Source organism: Sciurus vulgaris, assembly GCF_902686455.1.
Source record: "Sciurus vulgaris genome assembly, chromosome: 3".
NCBI lineage: Eukaryota > Metazoa > Chordata > Mammalia > Rodentia > Sciuridae > Sciurus > Sciurus vulgaris.
Genome location: NC_136463.1, coordinates 95,499,579 through 95,522,676, shown reverse-complemented (window position 1 = coordinate 95,522,676; position 23,098 = coordinate 95,499,579). Strand labels below are relative to the sequence as shown.

Below are 23,098 nucleotides of genomic sequence, written 5' to 3'. Positions count from 1 at the left end.
TATTCTATTAGAGGGATGGGATATGGACAGTAAAAACTTAATATTTAAAAATAAATTACAAGCCAGTTTGAGGTGTTTAATGCTATGGTAAAAAGAGTGAAATTGCCAGAAAAGTTGGGAATGGGGGTGACAAGTTGTAGTTTATCATCATTAGGCACCATGGTGGGCTTCCACAGAAGGTGTTATTTGAGCACAGATTGTGCAACATTGTCACTCAGCCATAGCAAATGGTGTAGGTGTGCCAGGGCTCAAGTTAAGTCAATCAGATGGAGATATTTCACAGGTCACTGAAAAGTCTGGAACTTAAAATAGAACTAGGAATTTGACTTGGGAAACTGGCAACAAAAGCACATATTCACTAATACTTGGGTTGTTAAGATGAACAATGGATGGGTAAATAAGAGCCAAAGGATAGAATTTGGAGAAGATGCTTATATTGGACAGAATCAAGATCACAAACGAAGACTCCAAAGTTATCTAAATAATAGTAAGTTAGAATGTGGGGGTCACCATATCCAAAGAAGAGTTTCAAAAGGAAGATGGTATATATTATTAGGCTGAACACAGAGACTGAAAGTAGAAAAACATAAACTTTCCATTACATAGGCATGAGTTAAAATTGAGCAAGCTGAATAAACTTTTTTATAATTAATCTTCTTATTGGGAAATATGATAATAATTAACTTACATATAATGTATAATAATTCATTTCAATTAGGTGGTCAAACTAGTATGAATTTCCTTGACTATATTAGAGCTAATAATAATTTTAAGAACTTTGTCCTCTTTACTAGGATAAGCCTTGAACTCCATATTGTGTCTACCATAATTTCCTAATACTAAAAATAATTTTCCATATCTAGTATACTTATTTAGTTTTATTCCTTTCTCATTGTATGTCTGCTATAATTCCTTAACATAAAAAAGAAATTCACAAATCACATGTAAAATCTGTTACTCTACTTCATTACCACTTGCTTAAAATTTCCTTCAGCTTTTACAAATTATGTATTTGCACCTGTGTCTAAGGTACAATGTGCCATATGATCTCACCTATAAGTAAAATCTGAAGCAGTTGATCTCATAGAAGTTAAGGGTGGAATAGTGCTTACTGGGCACTGAGGAGAGCAAGGGTGAGCAACAGAGACCTGTCAGAGTCCTGTCAATGGGCACAGTGTCATTGGACAGGAGGAATAAGGTCTGTTGTTTTCTGACATGGCATAGTGACTATAATGAACAATAATGCTTTGTATACATTGAACTAGCACAGAGAATCTGCATGAATTGTTTTCTTAATGTTACAAATGATGATGTCAAATTCTTAAGTAGTATTTTACTACATGGGAAACTAGCAGAAACATATCCTTGACCATAATCATATCTTAATGTCATTTTCACAGTGTTTAATACTCCTGGGTATTTTCTTGCCAACTGTTATTGATAAACAAATGAGTTCAAATAAGTGTCGGGAGATTTTTAAGAAATAATAGTTAATTTCAGTTTCATAAATAGCCTATTACTACAAAGCAGTTAACAAAATGTTGGTAATCAGTAAACCATTATTCTGCATTCACATGCATATTTACATTTCATGTATGGGAAGACATGTTCAAATATATCCTATAAGATATATTTGCATGAAAGTACATTCATGGCTGTCTTCCCAAGTACTTTGACTTGATTTTATCAATTTTATCTGTTTTCTTGGACTATATAAATACTTGTTCTGACTTCAAGGTATCATATTAAAATCAGTAGATACTATACTACCTCTCTTTCTCTTTGAGTGTTAAATCTTGTTATTTTTATTCTGGGTTTATAAGATAAACCATTTTACCAATGTCATGCATGGAAAAATAAGTGCACTGAAATATAATATACTTGGTTATCCTCTTAATTTTAACAGGATATAAATATCACCACACATAAAGAACATTTTTGGGGTAACCCCTGTGAATTACAGGCTTAGAATTCTACTATCCAATAAAATAGCCCAGCACCACCACCAACATCTTTGCAAACTTGGCAAAATCATGATGAGAATACTTCAGTGCTCTGAGGAAGCATACGCATTCTTTTTATTCTTGGTATTCCATCATCTACTGCTTTCATCATGCAGTCTACCATTAACTCTTCAGTGTATATGTTTGTGCCCAAGAGTATAACCAGCTTAAACCAAATCCATTGCTAATATTCTTGTTATATCCCTTATATTATATACTATTACCTGTAAGTAGTGTGTGCTTAAAGCAATTATGTGTTGAATGAAAGAACAGATGGATGCCTGCAATTTTAACACTCTAATCCTTGGGATGGTTCCAAGGCCACCTTTAACAAATGGCACACTTTTGCTTTGTTTTGTTTTATCAGGCAGTATGATAAAAAAAGAAGCCTCGTCTATCTTATTTTTTAGTCTCTCATGTTAGTTGAGTGCCACACACTTGCCCCACCAGTGTATGTCAGATAAAGTCACTTTCCAGTTTAGCTTTTAATAGAAGGATGTAGGATTCCATGAGATTGATTTACATAAATAGCTAGAGGCTGGCTGATGTTTGCTCTCTCTTCCAAATTGTGGCAATTTCAGAGAAAATGAACAACTATATACTTACCCCACAACACTCATGCTTGTTTGAGTCAGTAAACAAATTATTTTTCCTTGGCCACAAAAAATTTTTAATCAAACTGGACACAAATTTAGGACTCTTGCTGTTTTCTTGATGCATTTTATTTTACTAATGCTGTCGTTAAGTGTGTGTGTAACAGAGAGGGAGAGAATTTCAAGGTAGTTTGGAATCTTAGATTCTAAGCAGGCAACCAATCAGAAAAATGATTTTAACAATTTTTTAAAATGAATGTAATATAGTGGTAAGTATCTTCAGTTAGTTTAGCTTTTCTTAATACCTTTTAAATTGAGAATATGGTAGGGCTCACTTGGTGGCTTTTACTACCTTGTAAATCCTGGCTTTTCCTTAAAACAGAATGTATCTTATCCTTGTGAAAATGCATTGGTTGAAATTTATTGCTCTAAGTCTTCTCTTAAATATCATGTTGGTACTATGACCATTTCTCATAGTTTTTATCTTTTTCTTTTTTATTCTTTTTAGACGCTAATGGAAATAGGGAAACTCTTATAAAATCCTTCAAATTTCAAAGTCCAACAAAAGCAAGGTTCAAAAATCTCTAAAGCATAGAATAGTCTTGGCATTGTTGGAGAGAGATGGTATTCAGAAAATCACTGCTTGATTAGTGCTGTTACCTTGCATCACTGAAATTTAGCTTGCATCTGTGTCTTTTATAAATCTTTCAAATTATGATTCTTTTATGCTGAATTAAAATCTGTATAGCATTTTATTTTGAATTTTCTGTACTTCCATATATTTGTGATTTTCAGTTTGGATAAGAAAGTTTCTTGAGAATTGTATTTTTGTTTGTTTGTTTTCATTCTATCATGGGTTCTTTATTAAAGACAAAAGGAGATGTGATACTTTAAAGACAGACTTGAACTTGTTCTTTCCTATAAACTTGGCATTCATTGATACCACAGGAAGTTAGATGATTCCTTTATTAACTTTGTAATTTAAAGACTCTCTTTTATTAAAGGGCTTAAGGAAAAATCAAAATCATTGATTTGTGGATTTTTGTAATATAAACCCCATTCATCCAAAAACTTTGTTGTAAAATTTCTGTCTAGATATAATTCCATCCACTAGTATGGCATGTGACAAAAGCTGATAAAATTGAGGATATCTTAGGCAAGCATAAAGGAACAATGCAATATGTGGCACTTTTGGCGAATTTGAAAAATCATATTGTTAATTAAATTGCATCACACACACATTGTTTTCTTCTTCTACATGATTAGAAAATTTAATATTTTAGGTATGAAACCAATTGTTTTGGACAAAGAGTTTTGTTTTATATGCTTATTGTATTACCTTCCTAAAGAAGAAGGAAAAGTGTTTTTAACCTTTCTTAGGTGACTGCTTTGAACTATAATGTCACCAACAGGAAATTGGAACACTTGATGGTTCATGTTACTCATAATTATACAAGAAGTAGCAAATATATAATTCTAAACGTGACTCAAACAAGTCAATTAATCATTGAGAAGAAACTAGTGAAGCATGGGCCACCTAGTTTAATTGTTAAATCATTTCTCAAAGGCTAGCTAGCTAGACATAGTAATACATGTATTTTATTTGAAGAACAATATTTATTTATATTTAGTTTGATTATATTTGAGCTAGGTCTACATACTTAACTATTATTATTATTCACAAATTACTTTTTAAAATTTATTTTCCATTTTCATTGTTATGTCTTGGTCTCTCTACATAGGAATACACATTTTGCATAAACTCAAAATACCTTTCATTCCATAATCTTGATTTTGATTGCTCATTGAATGTTCAAATTGTGAAAATTCTGTAACATTCATTTGCTAAATGTATTTTAATTACATTGTAAATTCAAAGTATGTTCTATGTAACATGTAACGATTAGTTACATCACACAAAAAAAATCTACAGCAGTGAGGATTTATTACAGAATTTATGTGTCGTAGATCTTACTCTTCTACATTGAAGAAACTTCACTCTCTAAAATACTCTTTGTGTGGATGATATTTTTGCTGGGATAGATTTCAACCAGATTTACAAAGTCAAAAAGTAAAAATTAGATAAGTAGAAAAATATTATTGTTTGACCTCATATTATTTTTTTCTATTTTTCTTCAGTGACAGATACCTATGATGAAATTGAAGAAAGGCAGTGTCAGAGCAAATTAGTAATGACAGTTAGGAATTCAAGCACCACTAGGACCTTAATGAAGGACTTTACTGTTTATTCCTTTCCATTATAAACTTCAATCTTTAGTCATTTTAAACTTCAGATTACATACAGGTGCCTTACAACACCATAGGCCAACTTGTGATTAAGTACATACATCTTTTATATTCTGAGAACTCCATCTTCATGAAGGTATTTAAAATGTAGAAGTTATACCCAATTAGTTTTAAAAAATGTTGGATAAGAGATTAAGTAATGAATTCATTCTATATATACTACAAGTATAAAAATTGAAATAACATGAAAAACTATTGAAGAGCCAAAATTAAGAAAGTAGAAAGTATGAAAAGGAGTGATAATTAAGGTTTCTCTTCTTGTGTGAAGTAAGATTTTTACTTACAGTTTATTAAATGAAGGCTATGTAATCTAAAATAAGGGTTGATTTGAGACAAGGTTTATATTATTTCAACTTTTCTGAATTCTATGGTACTGTGATATACAATGGGTAATTACTGTGATGCTTGAAAACAAACACATTAAGGAGCAAAATCATACTTTTAAATAATCCCAAATTCCTTTCCATTATTTGTCTGTCTGTGTTTGCAGGTCTGGCTGTGGATCATTTTAGTGAACGCATATACTGGGCTGACTTTGAACTCTCCATAATTGGTAGCATTCTGTACGATGGCTCTGATTCAGTAGTCTCTGTCAGCAGTAAACAAGGTTTGTGAGAAACTTTTGTTTGTTTGATTTTTGTTATTGAGGGTATTAAAGCATAACATAAATATAATTATGGAAGTTTTGCATTATGAGTTTCCTTAAATTCTGTCTCCTTTTCCCTTGCAGATTTTCTATTGATTAAACTTTTTGTTCATACTAGAATATCAAACAGACCAGGGCAGAGGATATTCTTGACTTGGGAAAACATGGGCCATGCTGCCAGATTTAGAAAGGAACTTCATTCTGTTGATTCTGTAGTGTTTCATTTTGAGCAGGGTACATCAAATAATCAAGAGTAGCACACATAGGCCCTATGTTTTCTTTCAAATTTTAGTAATAGCATGCAGGAAACAAATTATTATATGTAACAGAACTTTATATTAATGATTACTGATACTGAAGGATAGCATCACCCAAGTGAAAAGCAGCATATAGAAAAATGACAATTTCCTTTACTGCTGGTGACCACAGACTCTAACTGTGGCCCTTGAGTACTATGCCCATTCTTATTTTTGCTTCTTTCTAGCTCATTTTTTTTTTAACTCTCTCATTTTCTAGGTCCCTTCTGTGCCTCAAACTTTTCTGGCCTGACTGTTCCTGGTCCTTCTGCTGAGTCTAATTTTTTCATTTTTACTTTCTTTCCTTCCCTCCCCCAACCCCTTCTCATATTTACCTCGTTATTCATAACACAAACTTCAAGTTTTTATATTGGCATATTGTATTTCTTGAATAGAGATTTACCTCATTTTTTTTTTAAATGGGGAAGTTGAAAAGAATAATTGTATCAAATTTTCACTGTGCATTTCCCTAAAATGTATGATTTTTGTATCAATTATCCAGATGAAAAACTCTACATTTCTTTATTATATTAAAATGATGATACCTTGTTTCACCTTAAACATACATTTTACTATCTCAAGGAAACTGAAGAAAAATAAACATAAAAGTTTTTGTTTTATAACCTCTAGATCATAACATATAAATGTTTCCATTTTTCTTGTTACAAATTTCAGTACCGAAAGTTAGATTGATAGTTCTTTTGACAAAATGTATTAAAATAATAGCCGCCAAATGTGAAAACTGGTGGTCACACTTATTTTTAGACAACTATGTCATGTGATGCTAGTTTGTTTTCTTTATCCTGTCTCTAAAACACACAATAAGTGTTAATGATTTTTAATTCATGGTTACTTGATAAACCAGTGATTCCACCAATCTATTTAATTACTAATTGGATCCAGAATACTAATTTAGAGTTTAATGAACTGCCTGTTTTTATGCTACAGATGAGGTTAGCCTATACCTAGGTTTTTCATTTGTTAACTGTATAGCAGAAAACAATTTCTCCACATACAATGACCTCCAGCAAATGGTTGGTGATGTTGAATGTGTTGAAATTAATGATTGAAATGTTTTTCTAAACTCTGAGTGACGTGTGTAGTATCTCTTATATTCCCACTGCCAATAATTTACTTCCATCAACTTCTGAGCTAATACTAAAATATACTAATTCTTTCTGAAAATTGTTCTTGAGACAATAAGATTTTCTATGTGATCATGGATAAACTATTTTTATAATTTGAGTATATGCATTAAAGCTTTTATAATCCTACCTTTTTAAAATTTCAGGATTGTTACATCCACATAGGATTGATATCTTTGAGGATTATATATATGGAGCAGGACCGAAAAATGGTGTATTTCGAGTACAAAAATTTGGACATGGTTCAGTAGAGTACCTAGCTTTAGATGTTGATAAAACAAAAGGTGTTTTGATATCTCATCGCTATAAACAACTAGACTGTAAGTACAACATTTTTAAAAAGTTGCTTACACTTGTGAATGTTAATACACTTTTGCCAGGCATGTCGGCTCATGCCTGTAATCCCAGAGACTTAGGAGGCTGAGACAGGAGGATCACAAGTTTGGGGCCAGCCTTAGCAACTATCTCAAAATAAAAAAGGTCTGGGGAGGTAGATCAGTGATAGAGGACCCTTGAATTCAATCCCTCAACCATAGATAGATAGATAGATAGATAGCTAGATAGATAGATAGAGATACATATGTAAATATAGTACTATATATAGTATAATATAGTACCACCAGACTTTAAATTAGAAAAGTCAATATACAAATAATGCCTAAGTTTCCACTTCTGGTATAATAGGTATGAAAATGTTTAAATTTGGCTGTGTTTTTTGGAATTAAAATTAACTTTGCTATATAAGTTATCTATTATTCTGTATTTCTAAAATTCTGAAGAAAATCTTATGCTTCACTAGATGAACCATGAGATATAAGGAAATTCATCATTCATTACCCACTTTGACCCTGTTACTGATAACTAAATAATTACTGTAGCATTAACATTCCAACCTTAAAAATAGCCAAGAACTTTTTCCAAGAGTTGTAATTTTATTTGATTTATTGTTTATGATTTATTATTATTATTGCTTTCCCTTCTGGAAGGGAGTAGGTAAATAAATCATTGAGGCAATTATCTTAAAAATATGTTTCAAATACATTTTAGACTTCAGGTGGCACTAACACAGCCTAGACCACACTTCATGTTATAAGATGAACTCTAATGCCAAAAAATGATTAGGCACAAGGAAGAGTAACAAAGTAGAGATTTGAGTATATTCTTCTTCCTTTTGGAAAGAATAATTGGGGCAACTATACTGTTAATGATGGGTGTTGGGTAGTAATTTCTCTTCACCTATGGAAAAAAAAGGTAACACTGAAATGAAATACTTGCAGTAAAAACTGATGTAATTTCTTCTTACCATTGTAAATTCATCATTTCAGCTTATTGAATTTTATGCATTTGAAACCTATTGTGACTATACTTATGTAATTCTTTGCTTTTGTTTTGTTTTGTTTTCATCAGTACCTAATCCTTGCTTGGATTTAGGATGTGAATTCCTATGTTTGCTGAATCCTTCTGGGGCCACCTGTGTTTGCCCAGAAGGAAAATATTTGATTAATGGAACCTGCAATGATGACAGTCTGTTGGGTAGGTATTCTCCATTATTCAGGAAATAATGAATTAATCCTTGTGGTGAATTTTCACAACAATTTTTACTGAGCAGAATTACCTGCTCTTTTATCAATTTAGCTGCCAGGATATCAATGATTCTTGAAACCCTGTCTAAACTGTTCTTTCTGCTGAAGATTTCCTATCAATTCATTCTGCATTTGCTCACATAGAAACATTGAAGACTTGACATGCACTGACTAGATCAGGAACTAGAGTTACAGAATCAAAAGACATTTTTATATAGCTCTTATATTATAGGAGATAATTTTTTGAAGATGCCCTTCTGTTGTGGTTTAAACCCAAACCCCAAATCTGATTATTTGTTCAGTAAATTTATTTTAAACTCTTCCTGTGGGCAAACAGTAATTTTGAAACCAGGGATTAGGTTAGAAATAGCCTCAGTTTCTCGTGTATAAAATCAGATTCACAACAAACACTACTACTTGTATGATTCATAAATGTTTGGAGGGTTTATGAGGTACAACATTGATTTAGAGATTAAGGACCAATTTTGAAATGAAACTGAGATTATTCCTTCATGCAATTTGTATTTTAGAAGCCAAAGTTTGGAATGAACAATAAAAAATTGAGTTTGACAGAGTTCCCTCTTTTCTATTTCATGGAATAATTTGATGGTATTGGTATTAGTTCTTCTTTTAAAGTCTTGGTAGAACTTGACTGTGAATCCAGCCTGACCTGGGCTTTTCTTTGCTGCAAGGCTTTTGATGACTGCTTCAATTTCATTACTTGAAATTGATTTGTTTAAGTTTTCTACATCCTCCTGGCTCAATTTGGGTAGGTCAGATGTCTCTTGGAATTTGTTCATATTGAGAAGATTTTCTAGCTTATTGGAATATAAATTTTCAATATAATTTCTGATGATCCTCTGGATTTCAGTAGTGCTTGTGGTAATATTTTCTTTTTCATCTTGGATTTTAATAATTTGAGTTTTTCCCTCTTTCTTCTGGTTAGTTTAAAAAAAAAAAACAAGAAAAATTCGAAACATTCTTGGAAAAACAAAGTGTTAAATGGGAAAAATAAAAGAAAGAACAAAATAGGCAGGGCATGGTGGTATAAACTCTAATTCCAGCAACTGGGAGTCTGAGGCAGGAGAATCCCAAGTTTGAGGCCAACCTCAGCAACTTAGCAAGACCTTTGTCTCAAAATAAGAAGAGCCAGAGCTATAGCTCATTGGTAGAGTTCCCTTGTGCTCAGTCTCAACTATTAAAGTAACAAACAAAATTGTGTGAGGTAAAAGAAAAGGAAACATTGTTTCTTAAATATCCAGGTAGACTGATAATAAGCTGTCTCATACTGAAGACAGTAGTACTAATGGGAAAAATGTTTTTAAGAGAAAATAAAATCCATACTTACTAAATTTTATCACAAAACACACACATATATATATATTTACATATATATTTCTACACACACAATGTATATATAAAATTTCCCTTTGCCTTCACAAAACCCCAGTGATACTTTCTATGATTTCCCCTATTTTACCACATAAGAAAATTAAGCATTGAGAGATTTGTGAATCAGCTTTTTGTCACTGTGACCAAAACACCTGCCATGGATAACTTAGAGGAAAAAAAAAAAAAAAAAAAAAAAAAAAACTATTTTAGTTTCTGGCTTCTGGAGATTCAGTTCAAGGTTGACTGGCTCCATTACTTTGGTCTTGATGTATGACAGAACACCATGGCAGAAGAGTGTGGCAGAGGAGATCTGTTCAGTTCATAGAAGTCACAAAGTAGAGAGACAGAAAGGGGCTGAGGAGAAGATAAACATTCCTGGACCTATTCCAGTGACCTATATCCTCCGTCTAGGTCCTACATCCCTGTTGTTCATTCAAGTATCAAGTATCCACACACAAGGTCTGAGCTCTCATGATCCAATCATTTCCCAAAAGCCCCACCTCTAAGCCTTCCTACATTGGGGACCATGCTTTCAACATTAGTCTTTGGACATTCTGAATCAAAACCATAAGAATAAAACTATTTTCATTGTTGAAGATTACATAATAAATGATGGTGCTCCCAGGTGAGCCTGGGTGATACACTATCTTAACCATCAAACAATATAGTCCAGTGCCTCCATAGCATACACAGTTCCCACTTCCAGAATTATTGGAATTACTACATATAACATACATAAAGTACCACAATGTCTTCCAAAATGTACACCATTTACACTCTCACCATAAAGTGGGTAGGAAAATGAAGCAAGGATTTTTGTTGCACTAAATCACCAAATTGTATTATTTTACACTTGAAAGAAGGAAGTTTGTATGTTTAAATGCACACTTATGCAAGATCTAAAACATTTTTGCAAATTTCTCCTTTACCTCTACTTGAAAGGTCTAAATCTAGAAACTTCTTCAAAACTCATTCTTATGATTGAAAAGAAAATTTTAAAAATCTTAAAAAAGAAAATCTTAAATTTAATGAATGTTAAGCAATATTGAAATTGGTCCCCATGCATTTTTGCCTTCAAAAGGATTTGAAGTACTTTAATCAGGAACATAAATATGTGGATTTCAGAAGTTATTATATTTTTAATTTTGCAAGTTGAAGGAGTTGTCTCACCATGTTGTTTAGGCAGGTCTAGAAATCTTGGTCTCAATTTATCTGCCCACCTCAGCCTCTGAGTGGTAGGAATACTTGGCCTCTATTTGCATGTCACCACACCAGATGGATTTTAGAATTATTGATTAATATAGATAAATTCCAGTTTTCCTGACAACATTATTTTATATAGCCAACTTTTACAGCTCATTACAAATATTTATATAGTTGCTATTGTTAAATGGTAAGTGCACTGAATATTTTTAATCTTCACGTAAGAAATTTGAAATTCAAATATTACTTATTTGTGGGGAAGTGTTCACCTGCCCTTTCCTATAGGGGATTATAATTGCTGGAGCTTGGCTTCTGGGGGTGATTTAGTTATTGAAAAAAAGAGCCTTCTTTTTCATTAAAGAATTATTACTATAATTTTGAAAGAGTATAATCTAACTTCCATTTTATTGGGCAGTATTATATTTTTAAATTTCTGTTTCCTAATGAAGCATGGTATAACAATACACATGCCTGAATATATAGGGATTTTTTTTAAAGTTATTTATTTATTTTTAATTTATTTTTATTGTAAACAAATGGGATACATGTTGTTTCTGTTTGTACATGGAGTAACGGCATATCATTTGCATATTCATACATTTACATAGAGTAATGATGTTTGATACATTCCATTATTTTTTTCCTTCCCCCCCACCCCTCCCACATTTCTTTTCACTCTATACAGTCCCTCCTTCCTCCATTCTTGCCTCCCTCCCACCCCCCATTACGTGTCATCATCCGCTTATCAGTGAGATCATTCGTCTTTTGGATTTTTGAGATTGGCTTATCTCACTTAACATGATATTCTCCAATTTCATCCATTTGCCTGCAAATGCTATAATTTTATTATTCTTTATAGCTGAGTAATATTCCATTGTATATATATACCACAATTTCCTTTTCCATTCATCAATTGAAGGGCATCTAGTTTGGTTCCATAGTCTGGCTATGGTGAATTGAGCAGCTATGAACATTGATGTGGCTATATCTCTGTAGTATGCTGATTTTAAGTCCTTTGGGTATAGGCCGAGGAGTGGGATAGCTGGGTCAAATGGTGGGTCCATTTCAAGTTTTCTAAGGAATCTCCACACTGCTTTCCAGAGTGGCTGCACTAATTTGCAGTCCCACCAGCAATGTATGAGTGTACCTTTTTCCCCACATCCTCTCCAACACCTATTGTTGCTTGTATTCTTGATAATCGCCATTTTAATTGGGGTGAGATGGAATCTTAGTGTAGTTTTGATTAGCATTTCTCTTATTACTAAAGATGGTGAACATTTTTTCATATGTTTGTTGATTGCTTATAGATCTTCTTCTGTGAAATGTCTGTTCATATCCTTAGCCCATTTGTTGATTGGATTATTTGTATTCTTGGTGTAGAGTTTTTTGAGTTCTTTATAGATTCTGGAAATTAGTGCTCTATCTGAAGTATGAGTGGCAAAGATCTTCTCCTACTCTGTAGGCTCTCTCTTTGCATTGCTGATAGTTTCCTTTGCTGAGAGAAATCTATTTAGTTTGAATCTATCCCAGTTATTGATTCTTGAATTTATTTCTTGTGCTATGGGAGTCCTGTTAAGGAAGTCTGATCCTAAGCCAACAAGTTGAAGATTTGGACCTACTTTTTCTTCTATAAGATGCAGGGTCTCTGGTCTGATTTCAAGTTCCTTGATCCATTGTGAGTTGAGTTTTGTGCAGGGTGAGAGATAGGGGTTTAGTTTCATTCTATTGCATATGGATTTCCAGTTTTCCCAGCACCATTTGTTGCAGAGGCTATCTTTTCTCCATTGCATATTTTTGGCACCTTTGTCTAGTATTAGAAAATTGTATTTATTTGGGTTTGTGTTCTCTATTCTGTACCATTGATCTACCTGTCTATTTTGGTGCCAATACCATGCTGTTTTTGTTACTATTGCTTTGTAGTGTAGTTGAAGTTCTGGTATTGCGATACTCCCTGTTTCATTCTTCCTGCTAAGGATTGCTTTAGCTATTCTGGGTTTTTTATTCTTCCTGATGAATTTCATGATTGCTTGCTCTATTTCTGTAAGGTAATTCATTAGGATTTTATTGGAATTGCATTGAATCTGTATAGCACTTTTGGTAGTATGGCCATTTTAACAATATTAATTCTGCCTATCCAAGAACATGGGAGATCTTTCCATCTTCTAAGATCTTCCTTAGTTTTAATATCTACATGGTATATATATATAGTATCTATAGGTAAAGATGAGTCTCCCCATGATAATCCTAAATATGATAATAATGCCTTAAATATTTATCTTCACCATTCACATTCAGAGCCCCCATTAGAACATAGCTTGTTGAGTGGGTTAGAAATGATTTTTACTAAATTTTCAGTTAAGCAAACATATTCCCACTTTAGATATTTTAAAATAATCTTATCCTATATTCAATTATTTTCTGGAGATTTCTGCATGCATTTGCATAGGCATCTATGATGTTTTTTATGTTCAAAACTAACTCACCTGTCCATTTTCTATTTTCCTTGTATTTCCACTTTGTTTTTCTGATCAGAAAATGAAGAATCATCCTTATTTTCCCTTATTTTCTTCAGAAATCACGGGTGTGATTTTCACTTCACGATTAATGTTAGACTATTTCCACATGTACTCACCTCATTTATTCTGTTTTTGGGGCATCATGTGACCTAACCAGATGACTTAAATGAAGTCCCCATCATCTCCCTGCTTTCAGTTTATCACCTGCCACTACATGCACTCTCAGCCTTCTCAGATTCTTCAAATGTTCTACATTTACGTGAAAAAAATAAAACATCCAATAACCTTCTCTTACCCCTGATTATCTCTTCAAAGTCTCTCTTTCCCTCTTGTAATTTCTTTCCTCACATTCTTCAATCCAGGTCCAGGCACAGCAACTTTCATTCAGTCGCTCTGGTGCTCACATCCTGACATGCATAGGTGTTACTTCACTTGAGCACTGTACTCAGCATTCCTTGTGAGCATTCATGAAACAATGCCGACCAATGTCACATGCTTATTTTGCCACATAAGTGCCTTAACTGCCTGTTGAAGTTAAGCAATACACCTTGTGGACTCAACTTTAAACTCTTCATCTTTCTACTAGATGTGAGCTGGAAGTCCAATTGTCTTTTCTGTTTTTATGTATGTGGTATATACTTAGGCACTTGGTATTTGCAAACTTTTAGAATTTTAATATTTTTCCAACTTTAATATTCACAGCAAATCTGAGTTAAGTTGTATTTTTGTCATGAAGGTCCTTGTACAGTGTGTAAATGAGACTCAGGTTGGTTAACTTGTATGCCTAATAAAGGTGCAGAATGAGGACATAAAGATAGGTTTTATTACACTCTTCTCATTTTCTTTATATTATATACATTGCTTCATGAGTAAGTCCTTCTTATGAATGCAAACTTTGGGAAATTCAATCTGAAGGTTACACAAATGACAAAGAAGTCATCGAAGTTGATCCAGATGTTCTTGTGATCACTACAGTGGTATAGTCAAACCTCGCCATGCAAGGGCCAATATATCTTGAATGATAAATAAAGACTTTATTGATTTCATGTAATTACAACTTGTGAAAGACACAGCTTTAGCAGAGGGCATATTCTAAAATAGAATGCTTGTTAACAGATTTTCAGTGTTTTTCCATTAAATATTGTATCCTGTTCAAAGTAATACAGAATTTCTAATGAAGCAAGGCCAGGTCAACATACGTAGCAAAGTCACTTAGAAAATGATTGTAAACAAATCTTTATCATAAATTATCCTAACGTATTGTTAAAGATGCTTTTGTACATCCCAGAATGGCCATTTCTTATTTTCAGGCAAAATGTCATTAAGTAAATAGTTTGTGCCAAAGATTTAGAAAAAATGTTAGATATTTTCTAAATATTGTTTTTGAGTTTGCTCTATCATTATCTTGCACCAAATCTGAATGGACTTCTAGTTGGGCATATTTTGTATGGTTAATGAGTACTGACATCAGGGAGTATCTTTTCATTTAAGCCTTTATCTATAATATAAAATTCATATAGACACACCAACATATATACCATAGAATGTAAAAGTGTGCATGTATGTATGTGGATAGAGATGCTAAAATATGTCTTAGATATTTCAGTTTGATTTATTATCAATTACTACTATAAACTAGATAATATTTGCTTATATCAAAAAGAAAACTTCTTGGTTGTAAAATATGTTACTTTTAGAATGTTTAGATTAGTTAGATTCATTATTAGTTTAGATTTAGTTAGATTATTTAATGTAAGACAACATTTAAGAACTGGTTAATAATATTTGAAGCTTACAACAAAAAACAACTTAATTTAATGTTTTTATTCATCATCCAACAACTAGAATCTATTTCTCTGTTTTTAGCCAATATTTAATTTTCCCCAACATTTATACTTACATTTGTTATTTTGTGAAAAAATAAGAATCTAGGATTTAAATAAGTTTATTTGAGCTGTCTTTATTAGATCAAGACCTGAAATACACACTAATCTACACATTTCTTCCAACTAGATGATTCCTGCAAATTGACCTGTGAAAATGGAGGGAAATGTATTTTAAATGAAAAGGGTGATTTGCGGTGTCATTGTTGGCCTAGTTATTCAGGTGAAAGGTGTGAAGTCAACCACTGTAGCAACTACTGTCAAAATGGGGGAACTTGCACACCATCAGTTCTAGGTAAGTATTTGAGTGCCATTGTATATTCAAATCATTCACATTTTTCCTTCTTACTGAATACCGAAAATATAATTCCCAATGTCTTGATGAAGAATACAGTCTTTTCTTCTCTCACTTTAGAACATGTAGAGGAAAATGAGAGGGAGGGGGGTATGAAAAATGGTGGAATGAGACAGACATCATTACCCTATGTACATGTATGATTACATGAATGGTATGAATCTACATCATGCACAACCACAGAAATGAAAAGATGTACCCCATTTGAGTGCAATGAATCAAAATGCAGTCTGTAAAAATAAAGATAATTAAAAAAGAATACATTAACAAAAATTAAAATTTATAATTCAACAGTGGCATTTTTTCTAATTTCAATATGTCTAAGTTCAGGTCACAAAATTTAATGATAATTAAAATTACTATGTTGAGTGTGTATTGCATGACAGTCAGTAATTATAAATAGTTTGACAATGATTCAGAATGATTAAAAGTGTCGGTTTTCCAAGGCTTACATGTTTAACCTCAAAGTCCATATTTTTTTTTGCAGTTTCCCTAAACATAAAATTCAATTGTTATTGAAAATGAGGTTCATTTAAATGAAAATAAACTGTACTAAAACATCTAAGATCATCTTTATTCCCATCTTAATTTGTAACTATTCTGGTATTGCAAAGCATAATATATAATGTACTTTTAAAATATCAGGTTACTACATGTTGGTGAATTAATATTTGTTAATTACTTGATATATATGTTAATTCATAAATAACCACATTGGCAAAATTATTCTCTATGGCACATAACTGAACATTGAATGTTTACCTACTGACCTGTATTAAATTCAAAATATGTTCCTATGAGAAAAAATAACCCCAATACATCATAAAAATCTAATTTGTAAATTCCAATATTCAATGCAAGCAACATTATGCAACTATAAAAGTGCAATCTATGCACATTTAATTTTACTCCCATAAATGCAAATTTAGTTAGTCAAATGGAAAATCAATCTAGATGATCTTCACATCCCCTACATGGTTAATTTATATCTTACTGAGAGTTCTCACTATCTGTATCGCTTATGATATTCTTTGAAGTATTTAACATGATACCATCTAAAAGAGTCACATAAAGAATTTCCAATGGAGTTCAGAGAAACCAAGCTGTTTTTGATTTTCATTCTAATAGTAGAAGTTTGGTAGTTATATCTATAAATATTCTTGATTTATGATTAATTGATAAGTAAGGTATTCTAAATACTTAATAGCATTCTGAAAATATATTCATAGATTGAAATATAAAATGCACTAGGAATTTTAGCTCGTATCTTTATTCTGCTTAAGGGAAGCTTTTTCATACATAGAATACATTCTATTGCTGTAGAAGAAATTATAGTACTGATTCTTTTATCAAATATGCAAATGAGAAGACCAGTTCGACAAATGTGTATGAGTTTGTATTTCAGTAATATGGAAATCACTCCCTTTAGAGAAGAAACAGTTCTTGCCAAATAAGTTGTTTAGGATATTTAATTATTTAATTGTTAACAAAATTTTCTCATTAAGATAATGAAAATCATTGGATGCTAGCAAGATGATATTTAGTCCAACTGAACCATTTGACATTCCATACTATGGCCAACCATTCAATATGTGAAGAATTCACAGAGCAAATCTCCAGAAAGCATTTTGGATTTGCTCACTTATTAATGGATCCTGAATTATATTTAGGCACAGCACAAGTTTAATGTTATGCTCAAATCATTTGTCCAGACCTTGCTGTATTCTTAAAATCTGTAACATACCAACTTTAACTATATATCAAAATATTTAGATTTTGATTTCCATAGATGATATGTTCAGAAAATTGCATTGCAGATGACCAGTGTGAGTTCTCATAAGAATTAAATGTGAGACATGGTCATGTATTATATTGCCTTATAAAATTCAATAATTAATAATAATGTGATATCCAATTAAGTCATTTACAAAGCACTTTTCACTTTTAAAAAATGTGGTTTTATAAAAACACTGTTTGGTATTACAGACCAAAGAATCTCATTATCACTACACAAATGTTAATTTGTTAAAAAATCCCAACGGGCAATTCATGGATTTATTCATTGTTGGTTTACTTACAGTTAAGCCTTTTGGCAAATTCCTGTGTGGACACTATATAAGTAGGGTTTGGGCAGCATTAATTAAAATTTATAAGTTTGTGACAGTTGTATAGAACAATAATAATTGAACAAAGAATATGTCATCAGTTAATTAAAAGCACACATCTGAGAGGCATAATTAAAATTTTGCATGTAGGAATGAGGGTGAACAGTAAAAATAGAATACATGAGTTATATTCATGTAGAACAGAACTAAAAATGAAATATTTTGACATTGATTATATCCATAAGGGTCCATGTTGTTCACTTTTATAACCCGTTAATAGGAGGATATATTTAAAATAAAACTTGCCATGAGAAAAACAATGGAAGTCAGAGTAAACCATAGTATTATTTAATCATTCTATTATTGAAGATATTGAATAATTTATGAATGTTTTATGTATCACAGATATTAACACTTTTATGCAATTAACATCTATATTTGCAATTAATTTTACTTTCATGAAATATTTATCCTCTAAGATATGTTCGACCTGTTATTTACTCTGTTATTTACTCTTACAGGCCTGTTATTTAGACTTTTATTGGTTTTAATAAGATGAATTAGGGTTAATTTAGGCAAATGGAACAAGAGTGTTTGTAAATTGGGACAACAAACCCAAACACCTCCAATCCCCAAAGTTTGGAATTTTGTAGAGGAGAATGGCAGATCTTACTTTGGGAAGTCTAACACAAAAGTAGGACTGACTATGTTAAAAGGTGACAGTACAATTGTGTATAGTAGGCAATAGTTTAAGTGATGAATCTAACAGGAAGAATGCAGATTCCTGCCTTGTAGCTCTCTGTCTCTACATCTGTGGGCTTTGTCAGTGAAGGTTTATTCTTAGAAATGAAACAGGAGGATGAAAATAGCCCCTGTTGTGGGAATAAAATCTGGTGTCAATGATGGAAAGAGCCTTAATAATAGGAAGTAGGTATATGGAGAGAACTTTCCTTCTCAGTCATTAAGATTTTTCTGTCCATGCAACTGCCCCAAATCAGATGGTAGATTTACTCAAAGACTAGTTATGGTAGCTACTCTTGGACACCCAATAACATCACGGAACTGATGATTAAACATATGAAGTAAAGGCTCTCAAGTCCCTACGCACTTAGGATGTAAAGTCACAATCACCTAATTGTATCTTGGTACACAGTAAACATGTTTAAACTATATTCTCTTTCACATTTTATTTAAATGAGAGCAATTTTTTTCATTTAAATTAAACTTTGTGTTCTTGCTTCCTTAACATAAATATTAATTATATTTAGGAAGTATTAAAAGCTCAATATTTTGCTCTACTCATTTCTTTAAAATTCAAGAGAATAACCAGCAATGTTAAAATAAAAAAGAAAATAATAACATATAAATTAACAAGTGAAGGACATTGTAATATGTAACCCTTACACGTCGAGTAAAAAATAAAAGCGTAATAAGAGGAATTTGAGAAGAAGGAACTAGAGGGAAAATTCACAAGCCACAAAAGAAGTCAACATTATTAAATTAGTACCAGAGGAAAATGTTAACAATACTAACCTGCAGCAAGCAATTTTGAAAATTTCAAAGAGTTTTATGAGTTTTATAAAGTTCAAAAGAGTTTTATAAAGTTTAAAAATTATTTGTATAAATAATGTCACTTTTAGAAGTATCTAAGGATCGTGTAATAACAATAAAAAAGCACAGAATGTAGAAGTAAGCATGTTCAATAGTGTGATTTGCGATATTATAAAATTGGGAATAAATGCTCAAATTCTTTAAAAATATATAAAATATGGCATGTCTGAAAGATGATGATTATATAACAAATAATAAACATTCACGATTATAACGTATTTCACAATATAGAAAAAAAATTCACATTTAAGACAAAAAGAACCATATATAAAACTGCTAACTAGTGTGAGCCCAATTGGGAATAATCCATATATAAAATGTCTACATAAAGAATAGGTCCTTCTCTTTATTACTGTTTTCTAAATATTCAATTAACATTTATTATTGTTATTATTAAAAATAAAATCAAAATAAGAATATTAGAAGTTAAAATAACATAATTTTTACTGTCAGGATCATGAAAGTATGTGTTGTCTGCTTACTAGGTTATAATCTCTATTCTCTGTCCTTGAATCCTCACAACAAAACTATGAAAAAATGCAATGTCTCTCTAATTCTGCTGCTGGCTTTATGATTCACAGTTACTGGTTCCTTTGGACCATATGGTGAGAACAATACTAAATTATTCAATCTCATGACTCTCTGAGCTAATGTCAGAAGGTTCCAGTTAGCTTACTTATATTCACAGAAAAGACAAAAATGCTTCAGTGTTGTTTCCACAATGCTGGCTGAAAATGAACTTTCCAGAAGTACAAATAGATTGTGACCTATAATTTGAGACATGTCAGAATATATTAAGGAGTGCCTGGGAGGGAAACAGAAAAAGTCCACAATTCTTCCTTTTCTTTGTCAGGCTTTGTTGAATAGTTTTCTGTTATCTTTGTGATACTTAAGACAACTCGACAGCTATAGACAACTTACCGAAATTATTTATAAATGGGCACTCAGTTTTAGTACAGAGAAACACTAGATTAAGTGGAAAAGTAGAATGTCAAATATCCTTATCAAAAAGACTAGCAATTTTTAAAAACATTCAGAACTTTTATCACTGAAATCTAAGTCTGAAGTCCAGTCAGATCTTACAAGGAGTGTAGTCTTAGGGACAAGAGGACAGGAGACAGGCTTTCGGATTGCAATTTTGTAACTAAGTGACTGGTGATTTGTCTCTGTTTATTATTTCTTGTCTGTATAAAGGAACAATATGGGAGAATGTGGCTGTCGTTCAGACAGTTAAAGATGTTATAAAAAGTATGTCACATTTAGATAGTAGTTTCAGAAAGATGTTAAATGTAAACATTTGTAAGCATGTTCTGAAGTTTAAATGTTATTTATATACTGCCATTGCATATATTCAGTGTGTTTATCAGACTAATGGAACCAAACAGTGATTCTACATACATGAAACAGTTCATTGTCAAACATAATAACTAGGGACAAAACCTTAGAGTACCAGACTGACTCAACAAATACCAAGGTAAACAGCACGGGTAAGTGACCGAACATGAAACCTTGCTTAAAATAAGAGCAGACTAATAATGAGCAGTAGCGTATATCTACTTCATATTAATAATAAGTGGTCATTACCTTGCAGGAACTTCAAATGGAATTGTTTCCAACAGCAGTCAACCACATATTTTTAAGAACTGAGTACATATTGAAAAAAAGTCAAAATTGAGCAGAAATGTCATTCTGCCTACTTTTAAGCCATTCAATATTGATTAAATCATACCAGTGTGAAGCATTTTATAATCAGCCTATAGTTTATCAAATAATTCTAGCTTTTAAAAGCAAGTATTCACTAATATTACAGAAAGTTATTGAAATGTATCAGCATAATACACTTTTATAATATTCAAATGAAAACATTGTTTTTGAAAAAATGAGTACCAAAATTGATTTATACATTGCTTAAGTAGGAGCCACCCCAACATTTTATTAGCAGATTGATAATTATCACTGTATTCAAAATAGCATAATATTTTGGAAATTTTATAAATCTAAATGCTGTTATGTTTATTGTGATTACTGTATTCTGAGCACTTAGTAAATACTAAGATTTATTCCTTAGAAAAATGACTTATTTTTTATTACTGTAGACGTTTATACTGTGGTATCTTTCAGATGTAAGCTAGAGTGGGTAAGAGGACTAGAAACATAATGTAGGTTATTCCAAAGTCAGTGCTCTAAGACATTGCCTATTATTGCTGAAAATTGGCAGCATCACATTGTCTGCCCACATCAGAGAATTAGCTGACTAGGACTATCAAACTAAAAGTGACATATAGTTAAAAGGCCATTTATCTAAAGACACACTATAACTAAAGCATAAAAACTTAATACTTATTTGACAGAGATAAGTTATAGCCATTATGATATTCATGTAGTTACTTGTTCAAATAATAGAAAAGATTCTATTGTTTTTATGTATTTAAAAGGGTATTACTTTAAGATGATATACGTGGATTGGCTCCTTATTCTTTTAGGCATGTTATGTACAAAAGGGAGAAAATAAGCAATGAGATTCCATATGAAGCTTCCTAGTAAAGACATACATTCAGTTAAGGCTAAATAACTTAAACACTGGTAATTTGTATAATAATATCAACAGTATTACTGATGAGGAGGCTGCTAATTATTATTGGTTCTTGCTATGTGGCAGGCATTGTGCCACATGTTTTGCCTGCTGGTTATCTCTTATATAATAACATGCAGAGAGGAAATATAAATTATCTAAAACCACACAATTTAAATATCAAACAATATTTCATTTCTGATCTTATATGATATAAAAACCAAATTATTTGTTTCCATTTAATATTCTCAATGGAATATTTTTGAATCAGCCATTTTTATTGAAACTATAATTTTTGCTATGAAAGGACATAAATTATAGGTGAGATTTAAAGAACCCTATGAAACTCTTGGGACTTTTTCTCTTTTTAAATAAACAATACAACATTTAATTTCGTCGATATATATTCCTCAACAATATTTATTTTAACTATAGGGGATTAGAGATTTTAGTTACATTTTATTTAAGATTAGCTATTTAGTTATAGCTATTTAAGTTAGCTATTTAGTTGTTTAGTTATATTGTAACAGTATAATACCAATTCAATTTTTGGTATTATGTTTACTGGAACACTTTAGACCATATGTTCATCTAATTTCTATTTATCTATGAACAAAATAAGTATAAATAAATGAAATTAAACTCCACATATGATATGCATATGTATTAGGATCATCCAGAGAGAAAGCACCAGTAGTCTATAGATAGATCAATCAATAGATAGATAGATAGATAGATAGATAGATAGACAGATAGATAAAGAGGAGATTTATTATGGTAATTGCCATATGTGTTTATGGAGCCTGATAAATCCCATGAGCCTCTGAAAGCTGAAGAATCAGAAAAGTCATGGTCTAATTCAGTAACAGTCGAATGGTCGGAGAACTA

At 31.7% G+C, this 23,098-nt stretch overlaps 1 protein-coding gene across 5 annotated transcripts in view; it reads left to right on the top strand.

The window, feature by feature from the left end:
- The window catches only part of LRP1B (LDL receptor related protein 1B), a 1,899,381-nt gene that overhangs the window by 1,808,133 nt on the left and 68,150 nt on the right, over window positions 1–23,098 (top strand). For all 5 annotated transcript variants that reach the window (XM_079135584.1, XM_079135585.1, XM_079135582.1 and 2 more), the window contains 4 exons: window positions 5,394–5,510; window positions 7,137–7,310; window positions 8,398–8,523; window positions 15,698–15,862. In XM_079135584.1, coding sequence (XP_078991710.1) covers window positions 5,394–5,510; window positions 7,137–7,310; window positions 8,398–8,523; window positions 15,698–15,862 — 582 coding nt within the window. The remainder of the gene's footprint in view (window positions 1–5,393; window positions 5,511–7,136; window positions 7,311–8,397; window positions 8,524–15,697; window positions 15,863–23,098) is intronic.